This window comes from Bombus pyrosoma, linkage group LG3 (genome assembly GCF_014825855.1).
Source record: "Bombus pyrosoma isolate SC7728 linkage group LG3, ASM1482585v1, whole genome shotgun sequence".
Taxonomy (NCBI): Eukaryota; Metazoa; Arthropoda; class Insecta; order Hymenoptera; family Apidae; genus Bombus; species Bombus pyrosoma.
This window is the reverse complement of record NC_057772.1, coordinates 1,584,630-1,597,195: the sequence shown is the minus strand read 5'-3', so window position 1 is coordinate 1,597,195 and position 12,566 is coordinate 1,584,630. Positions and strand designations below refer to the sequence as shown.

The following is a 12,566-nucleotide window of genomic DNA, read 5'->3' as shown; positions in this document are numbered from 1 at the left end:
CTATACGTCGTGAATTCCTTATCGTGAATCGAATCGAACAAAGAATATTTCCTTGTCTCTGTATGAATAATAGCCCGGTTACTCGCACTTTGATCCGAACAGCGTCGAAGTTTCTATCAAAGTCACACAATTTCCCAATTGCACGGAACGCTGTACGAAAGAAATCAAAGGAAACGCCAACGTGAGTTCTCTGAATATACGCGTGACGCAATATTCTATTGCGACGATTCGAAGATTCGCGGAGTAACGGCAGGTAGATAGCACAGGTGAAAAGAGCGATGGTCGCGAGATTTATCGAAAGAAAACGATCGTTCGACGCTTGTACTCGCGTCATGGATTTATTTTCACTTTTCGCGCGTCTCTCCACCAAATTGCCGCTTGAACGCGGTACCGCGGGGGCGTTTTATGGAATTTTAGAATTTTGCTCCGCCTGATCGAACGTACGTCGACCTTCGGCGCGGTGCCAGCTCGAAACCCGCGAGGATTCGAATCGAATGAATGAAAGCCGTTGCCGTCGATTGATTTTTTGTTACCGTCACCGGTCGGGACGTTTGAAATATTCCCGATGTGTCTACAGACGTCGTTGAATCCTAGCAACCGACCGGTTTCTCGGCCTTTCCAACTCGCAAATGCAAATACGATTTCATCGTGGGATTATTCGAAGCTTTCTCACAAGATACGTTCTAACTATATTTTTCTCCTGCATATTGATTCTGATATATTTAAGCGTTTGAAATTAAACGGCCATTCTTGCGAACGGCAGACGAATCTCCTTTACTCGAAAGGAATCTGACTTTTTATCCTGCGCAGGTTGCGGTCGTAAGAAATTCCTGATAGATCGTCGTCGAGAATACTCTCGTCGATCTCTCTCTCTCTCTCTCTCTCTCTTTTTCTCTATCTCTCTTGTTCTTTGATCGAGATATCGAAACGTCTCACATTCATAGAAATCATATCCAAGATGTACGTGACGACAGTTCTCCGTCAAAACAAGCTTTACGCTGCGCTCGTTTGAAAACTTTTATAACAAGGTTTTGCAATATATCTGTAAACATGATCTCCGCAAGGTTAACGAGTTGAGTTATTTTCGCGATATCGTCGCGACGTTCAGGATTATCGTCGCAGGAATTCAGCGCAGGATCGATAATTCTACGGACGAACGCAAAGTCGTAAGTGACATCCTTATCGACGAAGCGTCACGTGTATTCGATCGCGAGCTATGTACATTCCTAGAAAAGCCTCTTGGTTCGTTCGACAAGGCTTCCAACATCGCGAGCCGCAATTACGTACGAGCCACGGCATCGTAACCAGCGATGTCAACGCTGGAAAATACGCTTTTTAGATTTAGGATTCTCTTATTCCCTGTATGGGTTCTCGGAAGCATGAGCGTTACACGCGTAACAAGTAAGTAAACAGATCAGACGAGGTTAGATAATGGTATTAAAGCTTTAACAGGATTATGTGGTAGGACGATCGTATAACGAAGATTTATGGTAATGTTAACGGCGAACAACAAATCGACGGGTTAACGCATACACGCGTCGATCACGTGTTCGAATTTATCCATCATAAATTTCTTATCGTTCGATTTCACGTAATTCGCTAGAAGCATGAACATTGGCTGGAAAGATATTTCGATGCACGAACCAAGTGCGATTTCCATCGTGCAACGTTCTTTTGTCTTCGTGCCGCTAGGCTTCAGCCAACGAGGAATGAAATAAAATTCGCACGCGGCGCGACTCGTGTAATAGGCGGTTCGATGGCAAATAACCAGCCGACAGTTTTCCTCCTCTCGTTGTTTTCCCTCCCTCGTCGGTTTCCTATTTCTCGATAGGAGTCACTCCCGTGGTTTCACGCAGTTTCGTTTAATCCGCGAGGGAAAAACGCTTGAAGCCCAGCTGCGTCGATTTTCGCTCTATCGTCCAATAAATTCCCCTCGTCGCTGGTATCTTAAAACAGGATACGAGTTTGTATCGGTAGCTAACCTCGGCTCTTCGCTCACCACTTGTTAGTCGAAATTAACTGATACCACGGTCTTCTATATTTGGAGCGAGGGACCTGCACAAACCGAAATTCATTGAACCGTCAAGGTTCAGCCAACCACCTCTCTCGAGCGATATCCTCTGGCAAAATTTCCTCTACGTATTTCAAGACTCGCTGCTGTGTATGTATACATTGTGGAAAGACTAATAAACGATGTTCGAGACGATTCGAGGCGGCAGAGGTCTTTATATTTCGGAGATGCATACGACTTTTTTACTAACTACTTAAGCTGGTTCAGTTAATTTCAAGCGTTCGCTGGCGCTATGTCGCGCTAACGCAAAACACGATCATACACGGCCATAAGTTACAATTTAGTCGACTATTTCGATATCTCGTATAGATACTAAATCTACCTTATAGAAGATACATAGCGTAGAGCACCGTTCTGCGTTATAAAACTTTTACGCTTCTCTGATAATTCAGGAGGATCGGATCGTTTAAAAAACCTGACGCTGTTATACGTATCTCGATATAATTGTTTGCATCGTCGTACACGGTGAACACCTTTTTCTTAGAGAATATCACGGGTAAAGAGTCAAACGTGGTACTCGGCTGAACGCATGGATGGGTCGTTAAGGTTGACGCGTGGGTATCGTCAAAGTATCGCGAAACAACCGTCGAATATGCGATCGGGTAATCGCGATAGGCGCGTGCTTTCAGCCTGACGATGACGACGATAACGGCGAGTGCAGTCAGCCGAGGACCCACCTACTGACCTACACACGTGCAAAGAGAGCGCCACTGCTCGTCCGTGCCTCTCTGCGTGTCTCGGGTTTATTTGCGTTTCATTGTAATCCGAGTTCATTCTCCTTTTGCTCTGTTTCGCGCCCCGTCTCTGGTCGCCTCGCGTGCCAATGAATGGACCACATGTGCAAGCGTGCGTGCGTGTGCGTGCCGATTTACGATACTTACTTTACAATTCGAAATAACGATCATCGCTACAACCGGGTCGAAACTCTCTTCGATTCATCGGTGGTCGATCGAGTTCCGGAGAGCAGACTTTTCGCGCTCCTCCGATAATCGTCCAATTCAATGTCGACGAGAGCGTTCGTATAATTGGCTTGCTATAATAATACGGAGAATCTTTTTTTGCCGGATAGGTCGACGCCGAACTCGTTCCTTGGCGCCAATAGCCTTATCTCGCCTTGTTTTCGTTGTTTTATCTACACGCGTTGAGTAACTCGTACGTTATGCCGAGTACACGAGATATTTAGTACGCGGGGGCTGCCGCTCTAAGGTCAAGTTTCCGCGGATCGATGCTCGCTGTTCTGTCGTTTATGCAATAATGCGCGGTTAATTGAGCGGGATGCCTGGAACCAGTTAATTTACTCGGAAAGGTTAACGCGAACCAAATTTAATCGTTCGCATCGAGTTATCGACGGACTCGCAACGAGAAGAGGCATCGAACGAGACTCGATTTATTTCAACGAAATTTTAGTCAGTGTCGGATCAAATAAACTTCTACCGCTTGAATTCGTTCATCTAAACGCGGCCTCCCATTGCGTGAACTCTAATTATACAAACTATTTGTCTTCCGACAAATTACGTGGTAACGAAGCGATCTAACGGTCTAGAGCGGCAATTTTCTAATTAACCGCGCTCCATTTTTCAAGCTTTCCAGCCAAGCTTCGAAAAACTGTTACCATTTCGTTATTGAAACGTAATTCGCGAATGTATCGCGCTGCCTCCCCATATACGTAATGTGTGTCGCTGAAAGCCGCACCGAGACGCGTAACGGGTTGATGCGCGTCACTTACTTTTCAGCTGTTCATTTATAACTGACGGCCAGGTCTATTTTAATCGAATATTCCGTTTGGACCGACTCCCAATCGCGACAGCCCTTAAGAGTGTCAAGCCTGCCCGAGATAAGATTAAACGTGTTTACGAGCGCAATCTTGACCCTTGCATTTCGTTCGCATCTTTTATATGCGTTTCACATCGTTTCCTTTTCAACGCTCTGCTCTGCGCAGGTTCGAGAAACAGTCTCGCCTTAGCGTCGTACCGTTTTCATTTGGCACTGGTTTCTGCCCATTATTGGCCTATTATGCGACATTCCTTCTCTCTTTCTGCTTTTTCTAGCATTTCCTTTTCCTTCCGTTCATTTCCTTTCTCTATGTTTTTACGCGCTTGTTCGAGGCAGAAAAAGGCACGGCAAGTGGCTGGATACGGTTCCTTCGACTCGCGCTTTAAACAATAATTTCGCCCTCGCGTGCTTAACAGGCGAGTTCTCTCCTCGTTTCTAACGTTTCGCATCGAATACGTAGCTAGTTTCTCGCCTGCTTTTACCGCGATGCCCCGAACAGATGACACGAGCTGTTCGATGGAATCAGATAGCAGACACGACGCGACTACCGTTTCAAACGGAATTTCTAACGCATGTTATACTATGTATAAGTTATTATAGTCGAAGTGTTTTCGATAAGAGCCTATTCATTTTGACAGAGGCTTCCTTTCACGCGTGTTAAACGACTAAAGAAGAACGAAAGTTATAGGAAGCTTTGATAGTTCTGTAGGCTTAAGAGTCTGACGAGCGAGTTTATGATTTTCTCCGGAATGCGACAGAAAAATAGAAACTCCGAGACGAACTTTATATCGGCGATTTTTCGTTATCGTTGTGTCGGCGATTCTTTGAGCATATGGTAACAGAGTTGATAATCCGCTGCTTTTCTTTCTGAATTTTGCTTACGTTAGAAAAGATAAGAGTTGCAATCGTAACGAGATTCTTTAAACTTATACTACGTTACGTTAGGTTTCAGGCTCTTTATGAATTCGAAGTTTAACGTTTTTACGATTCGTATGTTGCAGGTTCTGCATCTGTGGAACAGAAAAATGGTAACGGTAGCGCGAAGAACAACAAAACGAATAACAATGGGGTCGAGGTGAACAGAAACGAGGAACAAAATGGTTCTAGCGAGGTCAAAAGCCAAGCCAAGAAGAAGCCGAACGCACCTGGGAGCGGTCCTCTGTTGCAACAAGCGTACGTTTCGATAGATTCACCTGTATATACTCCAATTTCCGTCGATCGTAACGTCATTTGGTCGTTTGTATCGTATCGTCTGTATCGCGTAACATATTATTCGTGTACTCGCTAAATTGTTGCTGCGAATAGAACATATAGTTTAAATCGTTTTAAAATCACCGCGGAATAACTTATAATTAATTTTGATCTCTTCCGGATCAAGTGTTTTAAAGCGTCAAATGAATTAATCATTTTTCATTTTCAACTTAACAGAGAGATATCCACCAGCCAACTCGACTTCTTCAAGATGCTTGACGAGAAAATCGAGAATGTAAGTTGCTCCTTCGAGAGTTTTAACATTGCGCAACACTCGAATATACTTTTCGTCGGCTGGTTTTTATGTAACGTTCAAAAAAAAAAAAAAAAGAAAAAGAAGAAAAAAAAGAGAAAATACACGACGCGATGAAAATTTCGACTTAAAAAACGATCAGGATCAGCCTGAAATTACACGGTGTATTCTCTATCGTGTCGATACATCTGTATTGGAATCAGGGCACGTAGAGTAAACGTTCCCTTAAGGCTTCGTAGACCTTGCGGTGACCTCGTCGCAATAATAATATTAATTCGTGTGCCGCGTTGGTCGATTGGTCAGTTGTTTTATCGATCGTGGCGTACGAATTTGTCCGATATCTCATCGGCTGTATATTTAATGCACATGCGTTTGCCTCGAAGATGCTCGTTCCTTCTCACTTGATTCGTTTTCGTGTACTGGTTGTTCTTGATGGTTCTAACGTGATCCTGACTTCTAAAACTGAGACCGATAGTTCTCGCGTGATTGTATCCTGTATAATATTATGCTAGAGCAAATACTTAAATACGTAACGATAACAATGTTTTTGTAACGATATTTTCAGGGACCAGACTACGACGAAAGTCTCGACACAACAGCCAGAGCTGAACGAGTATCGAATCTTCTTCGTCAATGGGAACTAGCAAGCGTAACCTGGTCGAGTGTGTCGGATCTGAACAACGCGTCCCCGTCCGCGATGAAGAACCGTGGCTCAGGGCTGAACGCATCCCGGCAGAGTCTAAGCGCGAAAGACAGAGAAGGAATGAGGAATATAGTCGGTGGTAGACCGGAGAGCGCGCCTATTTACATGAGAAACGCGAATCGCGTAGACGGTCTCCAAGATACTCACTGCCCATCGCCAAGTATGCCGAGGCACGTGTTAGAGTCGATCACCCAGAGTCCGACCCAGAGCTTAAAAAATGTCACGCCGCCTGGATCCTCTCCAACCGGTCTGCGTTATCCAGATAGTTATAAGGAATGCAACGCTAATCAGACATCCGCGAAGACCGTGAAGGTTCATTACGGTGCTCAGAATCCTGTGAATGGAGAATACGTGACACAACAGGCACTCTATCGCGAACAGTATTTGCAACAAACCGGGATAATCACGGTACCTTCGCAATATTCGGCCGGTTCGCCTGGTGGTAATGTCCTTAGGAACAATCCATACGTGCAACAATATCAGATCAGCAACCCGCAACACTTCACCACATCGAGGAAACGAGGCTTCAACGCCGCCCAAATGACGTGACCGGACTGGCAGTACACTACCAGATAAGACTGACACAACACACACACACACCTACACAGACACACTTTGCGAATCAAGAGAGAAAACGACGAGCAGGACTCTACGAGGGTCTCTCGGGTTCTTCGTCAAGATGACTTTATTCGCGTGAATAGTAGAGGAGAGAGAGCCCGTCGAGGCTGGAGACTGACCAACAAACGGAGAAGATACCACGGATGTTTCTCTGCATGTTCCTAAAGATATCGTACACATTTTTTTCGTTGCCATTGGCGGATGTTCAGCAAACAGCAACCACCCAACGGACAAAACACGAGTGCAAAATACTTCGGTATTGGCCTAAATCATTCTGCGATCCATTTAAAGGAGAAAACAAACAAGATATAGCACCGTCTCCGCGTAAAATCTACAGTTCACGAAATTCTTCTCTATAAGTGCCAAAATGCTATTATACATGTAACAAGCAATCTAAGTGTCATGGGAAAAATTGTCAGAGGGAGAGAGAGGGAGAGAGTGAGAGAGAGGGAGAGAAAGAGAGAGAGAGACATTATCCGTTGAACCAATACTCCGTTCTTTGTAATTCATGTAAATGAAACTTTTTCAATGTATATACAATATATATATATATATGTATATTATATATGTGTACATTATATGTACATATATACATATATATATTTTTTCGTTTATTCTTGTTTCTTTTTTTTTTTTATCGGTAGCATGTCTACGTACCATTGGTAAATGTAAATTTCTATAAGGGAAAAAGAGAAACAAAATGAAAAAAAAAAAATATAAAAGAATAACACACGCGAGCGCGAATTTCGCTATAGCGTTTTGTATAATTGTGTATTACCAACGTATTCCGAGATATATATACTTCGCATATACGTGTGTATGCATTTATGTATGTATCTGAGCTGACGGGAGGGAAGGAGTATATAGAGAATGGGAAGAGCAGCAGATGTAGGGTCTTACTTGTACCGTGTATAGATTCATTGTATGTATTGTATGGATACATTTAACTTACCGTGATGATTGTATATTTATATGTTGACCATGTTTAAAGTTAACGATATATATAGTTGATGATGAGAGTTTTATATTTCATGTTACAAATATGCTCTATATTGTGAAATACACTTAATCGAAATCGCTGCATCACCGTCGAACACTGACAACTATATTTTGTTTCGTTGAGCAATTTCCTTTTTTTTTTTATAAATAAATTCGTAATTTTTCCCCAACAATTAACGCAGAACCTATTCGAAAGATCTTGATATCATTTGAGAAAACCCAGAATATATATTTTACTAAATAAGTACACCTAAACGGACCGAGGCTGTCGCTGAAATATTACGCGACTTTGAACGCTTCTTACGCAAAAACTTTACAAACTTATTGACAAAATAAGAAGGAAGAGGGTAGAAGGATGAAGTTATACGTGTTGATTGATATATAAATTCTTGTATAAAATGCAAACTACGATTTTTAATTCCTCTAAAGAGAGTGGCAAGCAGTTTGCGTACAGCTCGATTGAACACCCGACTAACAAGATTTTAATTATCCCGAAATATCTATGCTACGATACATTTATTTTGCAGCGTGTAATTTTAATCTGATTTCAGCATCAATTTTAAAAAAAAAATCGAATTTAAGCAATAAGCGTGCATACAAATTTTAATTATGTAAAATTTATGGTCTGACGTAATATCCTTTTCTTTTTAACCTGGCTATCTTGTATCGGAAAGGTATCGTAAAAGTAATGTTCGAATTAAATCGAAGTGCATTTAAATTGTAATTGAATTTAATTGAATTTAAATGTTCAAATTTTCATTCGAGTGCTTTGCGATGTAATTTCTCTTTTTGGCTTTGTGAATTAAACAGTACTTTTCGAAAGTACTTTTGATCGCGATTTAACCCGGGAACAATTACGTGTGGAATCAATATACTTCATGTACCTTCGTAAGTATAGTAATCAGTAGATAGCGCGTAAAGTATGTACATCGGGTTGATATTGGAAAATACAAAACGAGAAGCTTACTTTTCTTAATTGTATCATACTTTCAGGCGTTTTAGAAAGAATTCACCATGTTTAATCGTAGCCGATAATATCGTCCACGACTTGCCTGATAATATTGTGTCATCAGCGCTAAAGTGAGCGTAGTGCGAACTATATTAAGTACGTCAGTACTGTGCTTTTCTATATAAATATATATTTCAGTTTCCAAACTGTGAAGTGAAGTATATCTGTCAAACACGAGTTACACTGAAAGGATTGAGCATAATAGAATACTTCATAGAATACGTTATGAACGAGGTTAGTGTTTTGGGGGATTACTGTTTATATATAAACAATACTGAGATCAGTGTATCCTGTTATGTGTAAAAATTATAATTATAACCCTTCTGGGTGTGGCATAAAATATAGAAAATTTTGTTTACATCAGTATTAGAATTTATTTTGTATATAAAATTTACGTTCTACGTAAATAATCAAATGTTATTTATCTCTGTGCAATTATGTTTAGAGAAATTTATATTTACAGTGATTCGAGTGAATAAGGTTTACAGGATTTTGAGGTTAAGTGATTTGGATGAAGATGTGTGACACTAGTGTTTCTTATACATTATATTTTGTCTTATAAATGTTATACGATTTATTATTTGATTACCGTCGCAGCTAGTACTTTTTCTAAATATTTATTATTTAATCTTTTTGATGTAAACAAAAATTTTAAACAAACGATTTAATACCTTATAAGTATATAATAAAATTTAATACTTTATCTTTGAAGGTGTCATTTTAAAAAAAATGTAGTAGGTGGAATTATGTAATGAATATTTTGCCAGATGTGAAAATATAAGAAACTGTACAAGTTGGAAATATGGAGAAGAGAGGTAGCGCTGAACTTTTGAATATCGAGCAAAACAATTCTAAAAATGCCAGCTCCGATTCCCTCAATTCAGATAGCAAGAGTAGCTCCCTTAATTCTAAGATGGGTCAAGAATCGGTAATATACTTTAGTTTAATCAATAGTACAGGTTTTTAAATTAGACTTAATTATATCCAACTGTATGCAAGCATTGAACTTCTCTAGGAAAGCTGGGATAAAGCGTCACATTCCAAAAGTTTTTCCTCAAGCTCTACTTCGACAGATAATAATATTGTCTCTGCTTTAGAAGCTAGAAAAGACAATCAAGTAAAAGTGAGTTCTATATAGATGATTAGAGTTAATGTAGCTTCCTAATTTCTCGATCATTTACATGTTATCAGAATTTGTTTTTTTTTTCCAGACAATATGTTTTTGATTTCATTCGTTTGGTACGTTTCATCTCTTGTTGAGAAATTCTGTTTCGTCACTTTTACTTTTTCAGTACATATATATATATATATATTACATAAATACCTAGCTAAAGTAGCAGATGTTCGTTTAATTATTTAATGTTTGCCCTATCAACATATTTGTTCTTCTTTTACAGAATTTATCTGGTGGGGAAACAGGTCCACCTCTTTTAAACGGAGAGCGTGTACAAGGCATTGCTCACGAAGTAACTTACGTATGTCCTTATTCAGGGCCAGTCAGAGGAATTCTTAGCATTACGAATTACAAGCTTCATTTTCGGAGTGTAGACCGCGAAACACCTTACGTAGTCGAGGTACCACTGGGGGTTGTTAGTAGAATAGAGAAAGTCGGTGGCGCTTCTAGCAAAGGCGAAAACTCTTATGGCATCGAAGTGTTCTGTAAAGACATGCGAAATCTTAGATTCGCTCACAAGCAAGAGAATCATTCCAGGAGAGATGTTTTTGAGAAACTTCAACAGTATTCATTTCCTCTATCTCATAAATTACCTCTTTTCGCGTTCGAATATTCCGAGACGTTTGCTGAAAATGGATGGAATGTTTACGAGCCTATAGCCGAATTAAAACGAATGGTAAAAGTTGTCATGACATTGATTAATAACCAGGAGACGTATTGACGTCACGATTATTTTCAGGGCGTAAACAATGATATGTGGAAGATATCGAAAATCAACGATACGTATTCGATATGCGATAGTTATCCAGTCGTATGGGCAGTACCTGCGGCAGCAACCGATGAGGATTTACAAGCATCGGCAGCCTTTCGAAGTAGAGGAAGGCTGCCGGTATTATCGTGGATCCACCCAGAGAGTCAGGCAACGATAACTCGTTGCGCTCAACCGTTAGTAGGCGTTGGTGGCAAACGTAGTCGCGAGGACGAACGATACGTTCAGCTAATAATGGATGCCAATGCGCAAAGTCACAAACTTTTTATTATGGACGCTAGACCGATGCCTAACGCGGTTGCGAACAAAGCTAAAGGCGGTGGTTACGAGAGCGAGGACGCTTATCAAAATGCAGAGCTGGTATTTCTTGATATTCATAATATACATGTAATGAGAGAGAGCCTGAGAAAACTAAAAGGTAGATATATAATTTCAGTCGCTAATAAATTTATTAAGTTGGCAATAAGAAATTATTATCGATATTAGCGATTATCATTTAGAATTATGCTTTCCTACGATCGACGAGGCCAGATGGCTATCAGGAATAGAATCTACCGTTTGGTTGAAGCATATAAAATATGTACTTGCGGGAGCGCTACGAATTGTAGATAAAGTTGAAAATCATAAAACTTCGGTACTAGTGCACTGTTCGGACGGTTGGGATAGAACAGCACAGGTAATTAAGAAACAACGAATTGGGCTTTAAACTTAATGTACTCTTAATATTTATGACTTTTTACAGCTCACGGCTCTCGCCATGTTAATGTTAGATCCGTATTACAGAACCATCAAAGGTTTTGAAGTGCTTATAGAAAAGGAATGGCTAAGTTTTGGTCATAAATTTCAGCAGGTATGCGATGATGCATACGTAATCGAATTAGGTATTACGCACGTCGAAGTGAAAATGATATATAATTCTAGTAATGTATTTTAGAGGATCGGCCATGGTGTCGAACATCATAGCGACGCGGATAGATCTCCAGTATTTTTACAGTTTATGGACTGTGTGTGGCAAATAAGTCGACAGTTTCCCAATGCATTCGAGTTTAACGAACACTTTCTAATCACTATTCTCGATCATTTATACTCTTGTAGATTTGGCACATTTTTATTTAGCAGGTATGCGAAATATTTTCCGTAGGCCGTTGGTTGCGTGTCTGTTATAACCATCGTTTATAAATTACGTCTACAGCGAACGCGAACGAGTTCACGAACAGGTGAAACAAAAAACTGTCTCGTTATGGTCGTATACGAATAGTCAGTTATCCTTGTATCAAAATCCTTTGTACTGGGCTGCTCCTAATTACCAGCTCGTTCTAATGCCAATTGCAAGTATGAGGTATATCAAGCCGTGGAAAAGTCTGTATTGCAGATGGAACCCCAGTATGCGACAGCAGGTATGTGAAAGGTCCTATTGCGATTTAATTTTCATAGGTGAACCTAAATCATCGGTTACGCGTTCTTTTCACCGTGTTCTCGAAGGACCCTGTTTATCAACGAACAAGGGAACTACTAGTCTTGAAGGAACAACTGGAAAAGCAACTCGAGGAAGGTCGTCGCGAACAGGCTAGCCGAGCAAATCGTTCAATGACGTCGCCGGCACCGCCTAGGATACATTCCCCGGTTCACTCATAGCACGGCAAAGGTTCTTTCTCATTTTTCAATGATCTGTAGTTATTTGTATATGAGCTTCCTCTTTTCGCTCGAATCATATCGCTATGTACAAAATGCTCGTTGATAAAGAAGAACGTTTACAACTTTTGCCCAAATGATTCTATAAATTAATTCTCCTTCCTAGGCATTATGAGATATTAAATAAAGTTACGAATGTTTTCTGAAACAATGAATTGTTACATCGAGCGCGGAGAACATCGTAATAAAGTGGAATGTTTGGAAGTTTCGCGCGCGCGCGCGCGTGTGTGTGTATGTGTGTGTATGTGTGTGAC

At 40.6% G+C, this 12,566-nt stretch overlaps 2 protein-coding genes across 8 annotated transcripts in view; both read left to right on the top strand.

Moving 5' to 3' along the window:
- LOC122565871 overlaps positions 1 to 7,841 on the top strand; it is a 34,166-nt gene extending 26,325 nt beyond the window's left edge. For all 3 annotated transcript variants that reach the window (XM_043722326.1, XM_043722325.1, XM_043722327.1), the window contains 3 exons: positions 4,846 to 5,017; positions 5,273 to 5,330; positions 5,914 to 7,841. In XM_043722326.1, coding sequence (XP_043578261.1) covers positions 4,846 to 5,017; positions 5,273 to 5,330; positions 5,914 to 6,600 — 917 coding nt within the window. In that variant the 3' untranslated portion in view covers positions 6,601 to 7,841. The remainder of the gene's footprint in view (positions 1 to 4,845; positions 5,018 to 5,272; positions 5,331 to 5,913) is intronic.
- Positions 7,842 to 8,229: 388 nt separating this feature from the next.
- LOC122565870 (myotubularin-related protein 2) lies at positions 8,230 to 12,389 on the top strand. Of its 5 annotated transcripts, XM_043722322.1 has the most exons (10): positions 8,230 to 8,911; positions 9,390 to 9,605; positions 9,693 to 9,800; positions 10,075 to 10,527; positions 10,591 to 11,038; positions 11,121 to 11,296; positions 11,363 to 11,470; positions 11,555 to 11,739; positions 11,813 to 12,017; positions 12,103 to 12,389. In XM_043722322.1, the coding sequence occupies exons 2-10, from the start codon at positions 9,480 to 9,482 to the stop codon at positions 12,253 to 12,255; spliced, it is 1,962 nt and encodes a 653-aa protein (XP_043578257.1). In that variant the 5' UTR covers positions 8,230 to 8,911; positions 9,390 to 9,479; the 3' UTR covers positions 12,256 to 12,389. The 5 variants fall into 5 exon arrangements, with proteins under 5 accessions (XP_043578257.1, XP_043578255.1, XP_043578254.1 ...); XM_043722320.1 differs by having other exon boundaries at positions 9,445 to 9,605; positions 11,813 to 12,389; XM_043722319.1 differs by having other exon boundaries at positions 11,813 to 12,389.
- The last annotated feature ends 177 nt before the right edge of the window (positions 12,390 to 12,566 follow it).